We start from the raw sequence: 13,400 nt of genomic DNA on the forward strand, positions 1-13,400 counted from the left end.
AGCCAACATGTATGATTTTTACACCTACAGTCAATATGGATTTTAATAGCGACTCTGACAATGATAGCGACTACGACCCTTTTGCAGGTAAGTTTAATACTACGTTCGATTACTCAAAAGTATATTCATAAAACATATTTTGAAAGACCATGCCTATTTGAATTAACAGTAAATTAATACCTCAAATTCTCATGTTTAAATTTACTGTGTTTGTTCATAACAACCTATCTATCTGAAGATGATAATTGTTCGGAGTCAGACGAATATGAAGCACCTTTTTCAATTAACGACAACACAACGGGATATTCAGAAGGTAAGTTATTTTCCCCAGTACTTTTAGACAAACTAACAATATTGATCCATTGTTACTTCCTTTTCTAAAATTGATACATTGTATGCTTATGTAGAATATTACGATACCGGTTCCCCTCTTATCGAATGTTGTTATTGTAAAGCAATGATGTGGTATCAAGAGAGGATGCACAAAAGTACACATTCAGCAAACCCAAAGTTTATGATGTGTTGTGGGAACGGAAAATTTGAACTACCAATCCTAAAACATCCTCCGGAACAGCTTGCAAAACTTTTGTTTGATCATGACAATACAGTTAGCCGGATGTTTCAACAACATATCCGACTTTACAATATGATGTTTGCATTTACATCACCGAGAGCAAAGTTTGACAATCGTTTTAACGATGGCCGTGGCCCCCCAACCATGAGGATACAAGGTCAAACGTGTCATCGAATTGGAAGTTTGTTGCCTCCTCAAGGTGGAAAACTGAAATTTGCTCAATTATATATTTATGACACCAAAAATGAGGTGGAAAACCGGATGCATGGACTAAGGTAAAGGCCTCTGATTACTCACTGTTTTTGGTTGTAACATGAATTATATAATGTAGTGAATTTTATTGATAATGACCTGTTTTTATTAATGAAAGTTTATTTGGATGTCAAGGAACAAAGAAAACATTCATCCTGCTGTCGTAAACCAATTGTCCAGTATGCTTTACGAATTCAATCTCCATGCTAATAGATTTCAAATGGCGAGACAATGGTTAAATAGTGGGGAAACTCAAAACCTGAAGCTACGACTCATTTCTAGCCGATCCACCGATGGGAGAGTCTATAATCAACCTATTGTGTCTGAAGTTGCAGCCTTGGTTGTTGGTGATATTGACACGGCAGAAATGCGGGATATCATAATGCAAACAAGAGGAGGACGACTTCAGAGAATCAACGAACTCCATGCCGCTTACATGGCTTACCAGTATCCTTTGATTTTTCCTTATGGTGAGGACGGTTATAGACCTGATGTCGCTCATAGGGACTTGCCTGTCAACGAAAATAGCATGAGGAATAGGCTCACAATTCGCGAATTTCTGGCCTTTCGCATTCAAACCAGGTTAAACGAAGCTAAGACTTTGTTATCTTCTAGAAGGTTGTTCCAACAATTTCTGGTCGATGGTTACACAATGTTAGAGTCCGAGAAACTTGAATGGCTACGCAAAAATCAACCAAAGCTTCGAGTGTCCAAGTACAACTCTTTAAATGAAGAGGGAGAACAAAGTCAAAATCCAGGTTTAAGCATGGGTAAACGAGTTATTTTGCCTCCGTCCTTTGTCGACAGACGTCGGTTTATGGATCAACTGTTCTATGATGGAATGGCTGTATGCAGTAAAGTTGGATTTCCAGATTTGTTTATTACCTTTACCTGTAATCCAAATTGGCCTGAGATTCAAAGAGTACTCGGACCTCTTCATTTGAAGCCTCAAGATCGACCGGATATCATTTCAAGAGTTTTCAAAATCAAGTTTGATCAATTGCTTACAGATTTAACCAAAAAAGGTGTTATTGGGAAAGTACTTGCTTGTGAGGGAATTATCTCCCAAAACTTTGATTTGCTTATATAAATTCTAACAGTAATACTAAATTGTTTTTGCTTTTCCAATGGCAGATATGTACACCATTGAGTTTCAAAAGAGAGGATTGCCTCATGCCCATATATTGATCTTCTTGCATCCTTCAAACAAATATCCAGGTCCAGAAGACATTGATAAGATAATCAGTGCCGAAGTGCCCGATCCCGAAACACACCCTCGGTTGTATAGTTTGGTCAAATCTCACATGGTTCATGGTCCTTGTGGTTTGGCAAATCCCAACGCACCTTGCACGGAAGACATGAGGTGCACCAAGTTTTACCCAAAGAAATTTCAACCTACGACTATAGTGGACCAAGAAGGCTATCTGGTTTATAGGAGAAGAAACAACGGACACACCATTGAAAAAAATGGCATCATCTTTCATAGTGGTCGTGTTGTTCCTCACAATCCAAGTTTGTTGTTGAAGTACGAAGCCCATATTAACATGGAATGGTGCAACCAAAGTACTTCTATCAAATACCTTTTCAAATATATAAACAAAGGTTCCGATAGAATTTCAGCAATCATACAAGGCCAAGACAAAAATAACGTTGACGAGATCAAACAATATTTGGATTGTCGATACATCTCCTCGAGTGAGGCATGTTGGAGAATATTTTCTTATTCTATACATGGCAGAAAACCAGCCGTAGAGAGATTGTTTTTTCACATGGAAGGTGAAAACTCCGTGTACTACAAAGACTACGAGCAGGTTGGTGATGTGTTGCTCAAACCAAGTGTAACAGAGTCTATGTTTACAGCTTGGTTCGAGGCTAACAAAATCTATGAAGAAGGAAGATTACTAACTTATGGAGACTTTGTTTCTAATTTTTTTTTATCATAAACGAAGTCGAAGTTGGAAACCTAGGAAACGAGGGTATACCATTGGTCGCCTCATTTAGGTTCCTCAAAGCACTGGCGAGTTGTTTTATTTAAGGATGATGCTCACTGTCAAAAAAGGTCCTTTATGCTATCAAGACATCAAGATGGTTGACGGTAAAAAACTCAAAACTTTTAGAGATGCATGCTTTGCGATGGGATTTTTACAAGATGATTGTGAGTTTGTCGAGACCATCAAAGAGGCGCATCATTGGGGTTCAGGTCCATTTTTACGCAAGCTTTTTGTGACAATGTTGCTATCTTCATCCATGAATAGACCCGAACATGTTTGGAGAAAGACTTGGATGTATTTATCGGATGACATTCTTTATGATCAACGCGTCTTCACAAGAGATCAAGGTATTTTATCTTTACTATAATTATAATTTGTGTTTCAATTTTTTTCTCAATTATAATCTTCTCACCCCTCTGCATGAAACTTGGAACCTCTTATCTATTAATTTGTAACAGTTTGAATGCCATCCTCAACTATATACTTCAATGATGTTCCATTCTTTTCTAGGCAACAGTACCGATTCATATAGGTGTAACATTTAAAATTTTCCACTTCTTTTGAGCAACTGAATTGGAAGCTCTTTTTTAGTTTGATTCATAAAGTTTCCATCCCTGCAAGGACCATGATTTTTTACTCTGACTACTCACAGCTTGATGCATGAGAAGTAAACACCTTATCATACCTATTATGGAACAATACATCTTTGCCCAAGATTTTATAAATGCATAATTACCTGTGATCATGAAATTTCCATTAGTCTATTTTACATGATGCAACAATACACTGTTGCTTTACATTACATTTTAAAAGTTTTGTTAAATCCTGTTGAAGTTTCCATTCGTTCATCCTGTGTTCATGAAGTTTTGTTGAATTACATACAATGTTGCTTTATAAAACGTGTTGTATGGAAAATATTTGTAATTATACACTAAAAACTAACTTTTTATAAACATGTGGAAAATGCGTGTAAAAGGATATTCATTGAATAATTGTTTTTGTTTTTTTTATCATAGCTCTGACAATGAGCGATGCAGAACTAAAAGAACCGACACTCATGGCTATTGAAACACTATTGCAAAATAATAATCGAAGTTTGATGGACTTCAAGATAATGCCATATCCGAAAGATTATGTTGAATCCTTTACAGGAAACACTACAACATGGAAGGCCTACGAAAGCGCTTATTTTGGGCTTTAAAAGCGCTGTGAAAGCCAGCGCTGGCGTAGGTAACAAAAGCGCTTCTGAAAGCGCTCTGGTAGACCCCCCCTATAAGAGCGCTTTTTCCAGAAAAGCGCTCTTGTAGACCCCCCTATAAGAGCGCTTTTCCAGAAAAAGCGCTCTCGTAGCCTCCCCTATAGCAGCGCTTTCGTAGGTTGCGCTTTTTTTTAATATTTTGACATATCTCAAATTCTCACTAGTATTTTGAGAAATACATTTATTATATTAAACAAATAAAATTTTTAAAAAAATACATTTAATATGAAACATTTTATGAATTAGTATTCCATATATTTATTATCCAAATACAAATAAAACATCACTAATTTTATAAGTGCTCTAGAAGCAAAGTTTACAATCAAATTCTCAAAACACAAAATACAATACAAATATATATATATATATATATATATATATATATATATATATATATATATATATATATATATATATATATACACACTAATTTGCTCCTTAAAAAAACTAGTTCTCTCCAGCCGAACGTGACTCCTCGATGGCCATAATTGACTTTCTCAAGCTCCATTGTCAATCTTTCTCAAGCTCCATGTTATCTATATAGATAGCATTGTGTAAAGAGGTTGGAATAACAAAAACATTAGGAGTCGTATAGCAATACCGATTATACTTGAATAGATGAAACTGAATCAATTATGTTAGTAAATCATGGAGCATATTCCATCATGTTAATAAAATAACTTATCTCATGGAACATAACAGTAAAGTGTGGACAATTGCACCACAACATGGAGAGTATCATCACACACTATCAAAGTAGTATACACACTAAATGAGAATTACTTGATTGTATTAAACAATACCATAAGATAAAATACAATCTTAGTCTTACTGGACAAATTTGTCTTCCTATCATGATAATCCTATTCCTGTTCCTAGTAAACCAACCAAAAAATTTATCATGGGGTACAACTTAGATCAGACTGAATCACTCAAATAACAAAAAATTGTCCTTGTTAATTAATGAATTAATTAATTGAAAGAGCTTGATTTTGGCTTGACAAGAAACTTGTCTTTTTCTCTTAATTGTCTCTTCTTTTTATGTTTATTTTTTATTATATAGTTTTTGATACAATTGTTGTATGAGATATTGACTAAAAAATAAATAATCTATGACAACTAAACCTTTAAACCGACCCCTTTACCAATTGTAATCAAAACAGAAGAGAATAGAGGACATAGTGAAGAATCATAAACATATATAACACTCAGCCATACCACTTTTTTAGTACTCGTTATTACAGTGGGCATTCATGTCCTAATAAACTTTTTTATTTAACACATTAAATATATTACATTAGTTATAAATCTAAATTTAAAGAAGAAAAATTCTACTGTCACTTGTTGCTGATAAATCCTTTTTTAATCTCATCGTTCTTATTTTTACTCTCAAAAGAATCACTTCTCACTCATTAAAAATCCATTATGTTCCCAACTTCATATAAATTTCAACCAAATCTCTTCATAGATGAAAAACAAAGTTGTCTTCAAACATAAACAAAACAGAATCAAAACGAAATTCAAAGTTTTTTCAATGTATCCTTTGTTTCTTTCAACCAAGTTTCAATGCTCTAGTATTTACAAAGTATGATGCTGTTAATTAATATGCATGTTAATAGCATTAGGACTTACCGAAAATGAAGAAAAGAAGATGTTAGCACCACAACTGACACACTCACAACAACACGGTAACACGACGACGAATTCCTGCCAACAATTTGATAAAACAGACCATAGGTAAACACTCTTTGAAGAATTAATACGAAACAGACTCATAGATGGTAAAGTACTAAACCTAATGCCCGCACTCTCTTTCTCAACTAATCTTCTTCTACTTTGAAATTGGAATTGAATGATGAAACTCACCTAGCACAAAACGGTAATAACGACGATAAGTCTATGCTAATATGAAAACCAACCTGAGCATAATCATCAATGGCAACTAAGAAACACAACAGCAACAAATCAAAAGTAAAATAGAAGCAGAAAGAGGAAAAAATTCCGGTGAGACATTTTATCGAACACCTTGTGAGCAAGATCGAAAGCTGCATTTTCTTCTCTTCATCGCTTTAACCAGTAAGCTCAGCGTTGGATTGTGCAGCCTCAGCCATATTCAAAGTGGATTCAATTTCAAAGACTCTGCAACATCATCAAAACTAATAATAGACAAAGATAATATTCAAAGTGGATTCAAAATCCTCACTAATTGACACTCATTGACAGGAAAAAATACCTTAAGGAAACTATGCAGAATTCCTTATGAAAACATCTAAAGATCCTCACACCCTAAATCACACTAAAATTCTCGTCCCTAATTGATAGAGCTTCATCCCCTGCATTTTCAACGATTCACATCAACAACAACACACACAGAGTAGAAGAATAAAAGTAGAAGAGGAAAAGGAAAGTTAAATACCATTACTTGAGTCTCCTCGTCGTCGTCGGAACCTTGACGGAACCACCACTGTTTCCGATTTCGTATACTGGATAAAATTTCTTCTTGTTTATTGTTGTTTTAAGATTTGATTCTCTTTTCAAACATGCTGTAACTTGTAAAATCATCATCATCTGCTTCTAGAATCGCGTCACCATCACCAAAACCGATATGTGATCTTCATCATAACATCATCATCTCCACGAAATCGGAGAAAGCTTCGAATCGGAGAGAAGAAGAGGATGAACGGAGATTCACGTCAGAGAAAGAGAATGGAATCGAAAAAGGGTTTGAGTCACCGGTGATTAATCGGAGAAGAAGAGGAAGACGATCAGAGGAAGAGAGAAGCCACCAGTTTTGTTGAAGATGAAGGGTGTCGTTCTTGTGTTGAGGAGGAAAAGAAAAGAACGTGTTTTGACCAACACAAACCCTAATCCCTTTTTCTATTTATTCTTCTTTTTATTATTTTTTTTATTCTGTTAGTTAATTAATTTTGTTTTAAAAATTTTAATTTTAAATTAGCTACGAGAGCGCTTTTCAAAAGCGCCTTTGTAACCAGCCTATACCAGCGCTTTTTAGAAAGTGCTTTCTTAAGGTAGCCTATAGCAGCGCTTTTTAAAAGCGCTTTCGTAGGATCACCTATTGTCATACCCCAAAATTTGCCTTCCATATTCCATTTACAATAATTCAAAGTTCAAGATTCAATTCCAAAGCCTTGCTCAAACAATCCCAAGATCCACAGTCAACTGATTCAAACCTGAAGGTCAACTACAATCAAAGCATGATTCAAACCTAGGATCATTGGTCAAACATCAAGTATAGAGGTGCATAACCATCATTTGATCAAAGATTGATCATGATTCCATTAATAGAAACTCAGAGATGAACAAATACAAAAAGGTTCAAATTAGGGTTTCTTAGGAGAAAGTCAACTCAACTTTGACTGGGCATAACTTTCACATGGAACATCAAAAATTCCCCACTCAAAGCCTATTTTGAAGGAAATTGGATTCCCTACAACTTTGCCTCTCACAAGCCAAGGCTAGAAATGCTTCATTCAAGAGATATGGCGCAATACATTATAGGTTCTCTAAAAAGTCAATAAAAGACACCTTTTGAGTCAAAGCTCATAACTTGAGCATGGAAGCTCCAATTGAGGTGAAACCAAAAGGAGGTTTTAAAGGACCCATCGAGCTTGCTAAAAAATCCTAGAATGCGTTCATACGATTAAAATTGAAGAAGATACAAAGCTTAGGAGTTGAAACGCATGAAGAAGGTATTGATTAAAGTTGAAAATTTTCCAAATGGGCCCATAATCCTTGTATCCAAACATGATCCTAATCTTATTAGAAGAATCCGGGCCCAATCCCATGCCATTTTATTATTTATTTTATTTATATTGATTTAATTCATTTTAAAGTCAATTTAATTTAAAATAAATATTAGAAAAAATCAAAGATTTGGTTAAGTCTATTATGTGATCAAGACATCAAGATTATATCAACATAATTAGATTAAAATTGGTGATTAAGGGAGATTGGAGAGAAAAGAATAAAATTAAACCAAAATTGGAAAGTTTGGATGTTGATTTTCAATCAACCTCAATATCATAAATCAAAGAGATTTTGTATCAATCTGATGACCTAATTCGTTCTACTATATATACAAAAGAAGAAAAAGGCATGGGGGTTCTTTTTGGCTGCCTCAAATAGAGAAGACCCGAGCCAATTCTTAAAGAAAATTCAAGGAGAAGCAACAATGGTTTTTTGAGAAAGGAACTGATTCAAGGCGTTTTGAGGGTCCATATGTGTTCCTGGAATTTGACTGAACGTGTGCCATTCATTCTCCAAAGTCGCGGCATCAAGGACACGCGTATACATCACGGTTTTGTCCATAAAAAAAATTTGATTTCGTTCTTATTGATTCATGCGTGATTAATAGTTTTTTATTGTATATTATGATTCATGATGAAGTACGGAACGTGCCTGATGTATTTAATTTGAGTTTTGACACAGGTTCTGGAATTCACCATTGCTAGGGTTTCGGCCATACCATTTGGGGGATCTAATTAGAGGCAAAATTGGCCCAAATTGATAGCACCATTAGATTCAGCGGACGATTTCCAGTCGAATGGTATCTTTATCTGGGATTTATTTGGCTTGTAGGTGGAGATTGATAATTGCAGGTCTACAGCAACACACAAGAACCGTTGCCAAAAGCCTGTGTTTATTTTCCAGAATCTCACGATGAAGATGAAGATCTGGGAGCGCGCACTTCTGAAATCAAATATTTAAAGTTATTTTCTAATATATTAATTGTTTAGTTACAGTATTTCAGATGAAGCATACAGCTCGCATGGTCATACGCTCCTTTGCAATCACACACGCACCAGTTCGAACCTTGCTGGTGACGTTATGCATATTGTTTTTTCATATATGTTATGAGACACTTAGATACGTGATCCGGTGTGCAGTATATGAGAGATTTATGGTGCGACCTCAGCGCTCTACCATTGGATCCCCCTCATCTCAGATCCAACGCATCTGGAAAAGGGGCTCATACCATAGATCTACAGAGCTGCCACACAGGATGGCTTCCCAGGTTCTATTTAATTATTTTAATAATTATTTATACAATTATACAATTAATCTTGATTAATTTTAATATAATAATTTATTTAATTAGAATTATAATAATATAATTAGGATTAGGACTATAATTAACATTAGGACTGTCCCGCTTATTTTTCCGACTGTTTCCTCGATTAATTCGATTTAATTAAATTTAATTAATTTTAATTATAAAGATCATAAAAAAAAACCTTAGGAGATTGTTATGAATGCATTAGGGTTTGCCCAACCCCATTGACCCAATAGTAGGATTAGGGTCTTCTAGCCAACCTAGCTTTTAGCCAACCAATACTAGAATTTTATTCGCTTCGATTAAATCAATTGATCGCGGTGGGTAATAATCAATTAATTATTTAATTAATTAATATAATTCGAATAAACTTATTCTGCTAAAGGGTTTTAACCAAATCTATTGGTTACGATGATTAGCACTTCCTCTTTATCAAATTCGTTATTATTTGTAATCAAATCTATTGATTATGAGGGGTAACGATAATAATTAAATTCTAAAAAACACATCTATTTGCTATTAGTGATAATCGAACCTATCGATTAGAATTGTTAGCAATCCCCGCTAATCTATTAATTATGGTGATCAAACCTATTGATCATCGCGATTAATAGTACAAATCAAATCAGGGTTGTACACCCAAATCTAAAATATTCAAAACACTTCAAAACAAACTACGGATTTTCATCCTTATTCAAAACTACGATAGGCCATTCAAAAAGCCTTCAAACCATTCAAATCAAACTCAAAGGGCGTACAACCCGTCCCCCGAACTACGTTGACTCTGATCCTCCATAAGGAGGTACGTAGGCACTTGGCAACAAGGCGAGTCCCCCTCTTCCAAATCTTAATCATGTATTTAACCCTATTAACTGTTTGTTACCTTCCTTTATGTTTTGCCATAACCCTTATCTTTGCAATGTTAACCTTTAGGAAAGGGTTTTGGGTGCGTAACACCTTCCCTTAACCCGAATATAGTGTCTTACCCTAAATCTCTTAACCATTAAAGGTTTCCTATTCGCCTTGGTAGAATAGGTGGCGACTCTAAATATTAATTTTTAGGGCAGGTTGCTACAGCTGGCGACTCTGCTGGGGATAACTTAAATGGTGAATACTATGCTCCTATAGGTTTTAGGTTTTGGCAGGGTTTAGGTTTGGCAACTTTTTTTTTAGGGTTTGGCTAACGTGCTTTTTTCAGGGTTTGTAATTATTTTTATTTTTTAAATTTTGTTTATTTATTTATTTTTAACATTTAATTATTTAGGATATGTCTATATCTAATCGCTTATGTGAATATATTTATATTTTATTGCCTGTTATATTTTTATATGCACTGCTGGATATTATGTCGTGTTAAAACCCTAAGTGTGGGAGTTAACTTTGAGATCAATAGGGGACATGAATCGCCTACGAGTCTCATTAATAACTCCACTCGGAGTGGGTTGAGTATTCGGAAATGTCCAAAACGAGGCTTGACTTTGTTGAGGGCAGGACTGGATACTTGACTGATCTCTCCGAGAACCTACCCCAAAAATTCGAACCTCATGGATAAAATGAGTTGTTCTAAAATCCGAAGAGACAAAAAGTCTCGGAGGCTACGAACGACCCCATGAGACCTTCTAGAACCCCCCATAAAAAGGTTGGCTCCCTAGAGCCCCCTACGTCGAACCTATGAACTTATGTGATTATGTGCTATATGTATATATATGTGTTGATCATTATTTTTTTTATTATTATTCCTTTTTCCATTCATCATACATCATGGGCATTCTTGCATCATATTTTATTCAAAAAGAAGGAAAAAAGGATATCATACATATCATTCATGGCATACGCATCACTTTCATGGCATTAAGAGAAGATTTCTCTTCTATCTCACGAACAAGGGACCATTGGGAAGGATAACCTAACATCCCGACCGTCTTATCAAACAAGGTTTCAGCAAAAGAGATCAATGGATCAGCTGGAACAGAATCAAGCCGCTCTTCGTGAGGAGGTGGATCAACTGAAGGTTAGTATGGAAGAAGTTAAAGGAGGTATGACTCAGATGCTAGGATTCATGAAGGCCCTCCTGGATAAACAAGAAAAAGCAAAAGAGGTTCAGTCTGGGGATACCCTGGTTCAGGATGAGATCCCTAACGACGAAAACCCGCTGCTAGAATTTGTTTCAGGCTTTGGCCCGGCTAAGGACAAATCTCAGGCCCGATCTGTCAGGAGAGCTATCCAGTTCCAAGAGAAAGGAGAGACCTCCCAAGAAGGATTTGTCCCCACTCCACAAACGAAAGGGACAACCCGCACAGTTCGCATTCCTGCTAGCAATGTCCCTAGGGATGATGATTACGTGGATCTACAATACGGAGTGCAAGAGGTGGACAACACAGACCAAGCACCTCAGACGCAACAGTCTAATCCCAACTCTAGGGAAGACTCCAAGGATAGTAAACAAATCAAGGCGCTGGAAGAGAGACTAAAAGTGGTAGAAGGATACGATGTCTTCGACGTGGATGCCTTCGAAATGAGCTTAGTCTCAGACTTGACTATCCCACACAAATTCAAGATTCCAGACTTCGAAAAATACAAAGGCTCACGTGTCCGAGAAATCACTTGCGCATGTATGTGCGAAAAATGGTTGCTTATGCTCACGATCAAAAGCTGATGATACACTTCTTCCAAGAGAGTTTAAGCGGAGCATCTATTGACTGGTATACGAGCATGTGACACCCGAGTTCCTAAATGCCCTTAAAACTTCGGTTGTTGTGTTTGGTGGTGACTTCAGAAAAATTCTCCCTATTATACCAAGAGGTACTAGATCTGATATTATCCATGCAACAATCAATGCTTCTTATATTTGGGATCATTGTAGAGTCTTGAGGCTTACAAAGAACATGCGCTTGCAAACTGGTCAACCTACTTCTACAAATGATGAGATAAGGAATTTTTCCGAGTGGATTTTAAAAATTGGGGATGGGACCATGTGTGAGTCAAATGATGGTTATGCTGATATTTGTATTCCAGATGAGTTCTTAATTTCTAACTTCAAAGATCCCATTAAAGCAATTGTTGAAGATACGTACCCTGATCTCATTCATAACTATCTTGATTCCAATTATCTTCAAAGTCGTGCGATCTTAGCTTCAACAATCGAAGTAGTTGATGATATCAACCAATATATAACAAACCTTCTTCCAGGTATTAAATTGCACTTAATTCAATTTATTTACGTTAATAATAGAGACATTTTTTATATATGTTAACGACTATTGTTGCCCAAACATATTAACTAAATATAGCTATTTTTCAATTGGAGCAGGAGAAGAGAAAGAGTACTTTAGTAGTGATTCTATTGATAAATCTGATGCAAATAGCTTTGATGGATACGAGCATGTGACACCCGAGTTCCTAAATGCCCTTAAAACTTCGGGATTGCTTAACCATTCAATCAGGTTGAAAGTTGGGGCCACTATTATGTTAATGCGCAACCTAGATCAGTTTGAAGGTTTGTGCAATGGTACAAGGCTAACTGTTACCAGGCTTGCTGCTCATGTCATTAAAGCTAAGATAATTTCTGGAAAAAATATTGGTAACTTATTTTATATTCCTAGAATGTCTTTGTCCCCTTCACAATCACCATGGCCATTTAAATTGGTCAGACGCCAATTTCCAATTATTGTTTTCTTTGCCATGACTATTAACAAGTCTCAAGGCCAATCACTTGACAATGTTGGTTTGTACTTGCCAAGAGAAGTTTTTAGCCATGGCCAATTATATGTGGCTATCTCAAGAGTAAAATCCAAAAAGGAATTAAGGATTCTTATTCATGACAAAGATAAACAACCTATGATCTCAACAACTAATGTTGTATTCAAAGAAGTCTTCCATAACATTTGAAAGGTGTGCTTTTATATATAGAAGCTTATCATGCCATATTAACAAAATAATATACCTTATTGTTGTTCTTGACATCCGCAATATATAATTTTTTTGGTTTCCTTGCTATTTCAGGTCCAAACATCCATTTGATTTTGGAGATTCATGTTGCAACTATGTTTTCCTTTTATTAGCCTTTGTTACATATTTTGTAATGTCTTTCAACTTCAAATGCAAAAACAAGTGTTGTGACTTTAACACTTCAGTTGTAATGATTTTACTTTATCAAAACTAATGTTCTTGGTTTAATGTTTTTGCGTCAGAAATCTTATATGTTTTGATCATCAACTTATTCCATTAGTTATTTTTTTCCAGAAATTAACA

General features: G+C 35.5%; 2 protein-coding genes across 2 annotated transcripts; both read left to right on the plus strand.

Annotated features, from left to right (window-relative positions):
* Positions 1-35: 35 nt before the first annotated feature.
* Positions 36-3,184, plus strand: LOC131641335 (uncharacterized). The gene is made up of 6 exons (XM_058911640.1): positions 36-87; positions 239-313; positions 408-849; positions 962-1,875; positions 1,961-2,637; positions 2,828-3,184. The coding sequence occupies exons 1-6, from the start codon at positions 36-38 to the stop codon at positions 3,182-3,184; spliced, it is 2,517 nt and encodes an 838-aa protein (XP_058767623.1).
* An 8,850-nt stretch (positions 3,185-12,034) lies between these two features.
* LOC131641336 (uncharacterized) lies at positions 12,035-13,037 on the plus strand. Its single transcript, XM_058911641.1, has 2 exons — positions 12,035-12,338; positions 12,460-13,037. Exons 1-2 carry the CDS (start codon positions 12,035-12,037, stop codon positions 13,035-13,037), a joined length of 882 nt encoding a protein of 293 aa, XP_058767624.1.
* Positions 13,038-13,400: the final 363 nt, after the last annotated feature.

The sequence above is a fragment of the Vicia villosa genome, unplaced genomic scaffold (assembly GCF_029867415.1).
Source record: "Vicia villosa cultivar HV-30 ecotype Madison, WI unplaced genomic scaffold, Vvil1.0 ctg.003668F_1_1, whole genome shotgun sequence".
Classification (NCBI taxonomy): domain Eukaryota; kingdom Viridiplantae; phylum Streptophyta; class Magnoliopsida; order Fabales; family Fabaceae; genus Vicia; species Vicia villosa.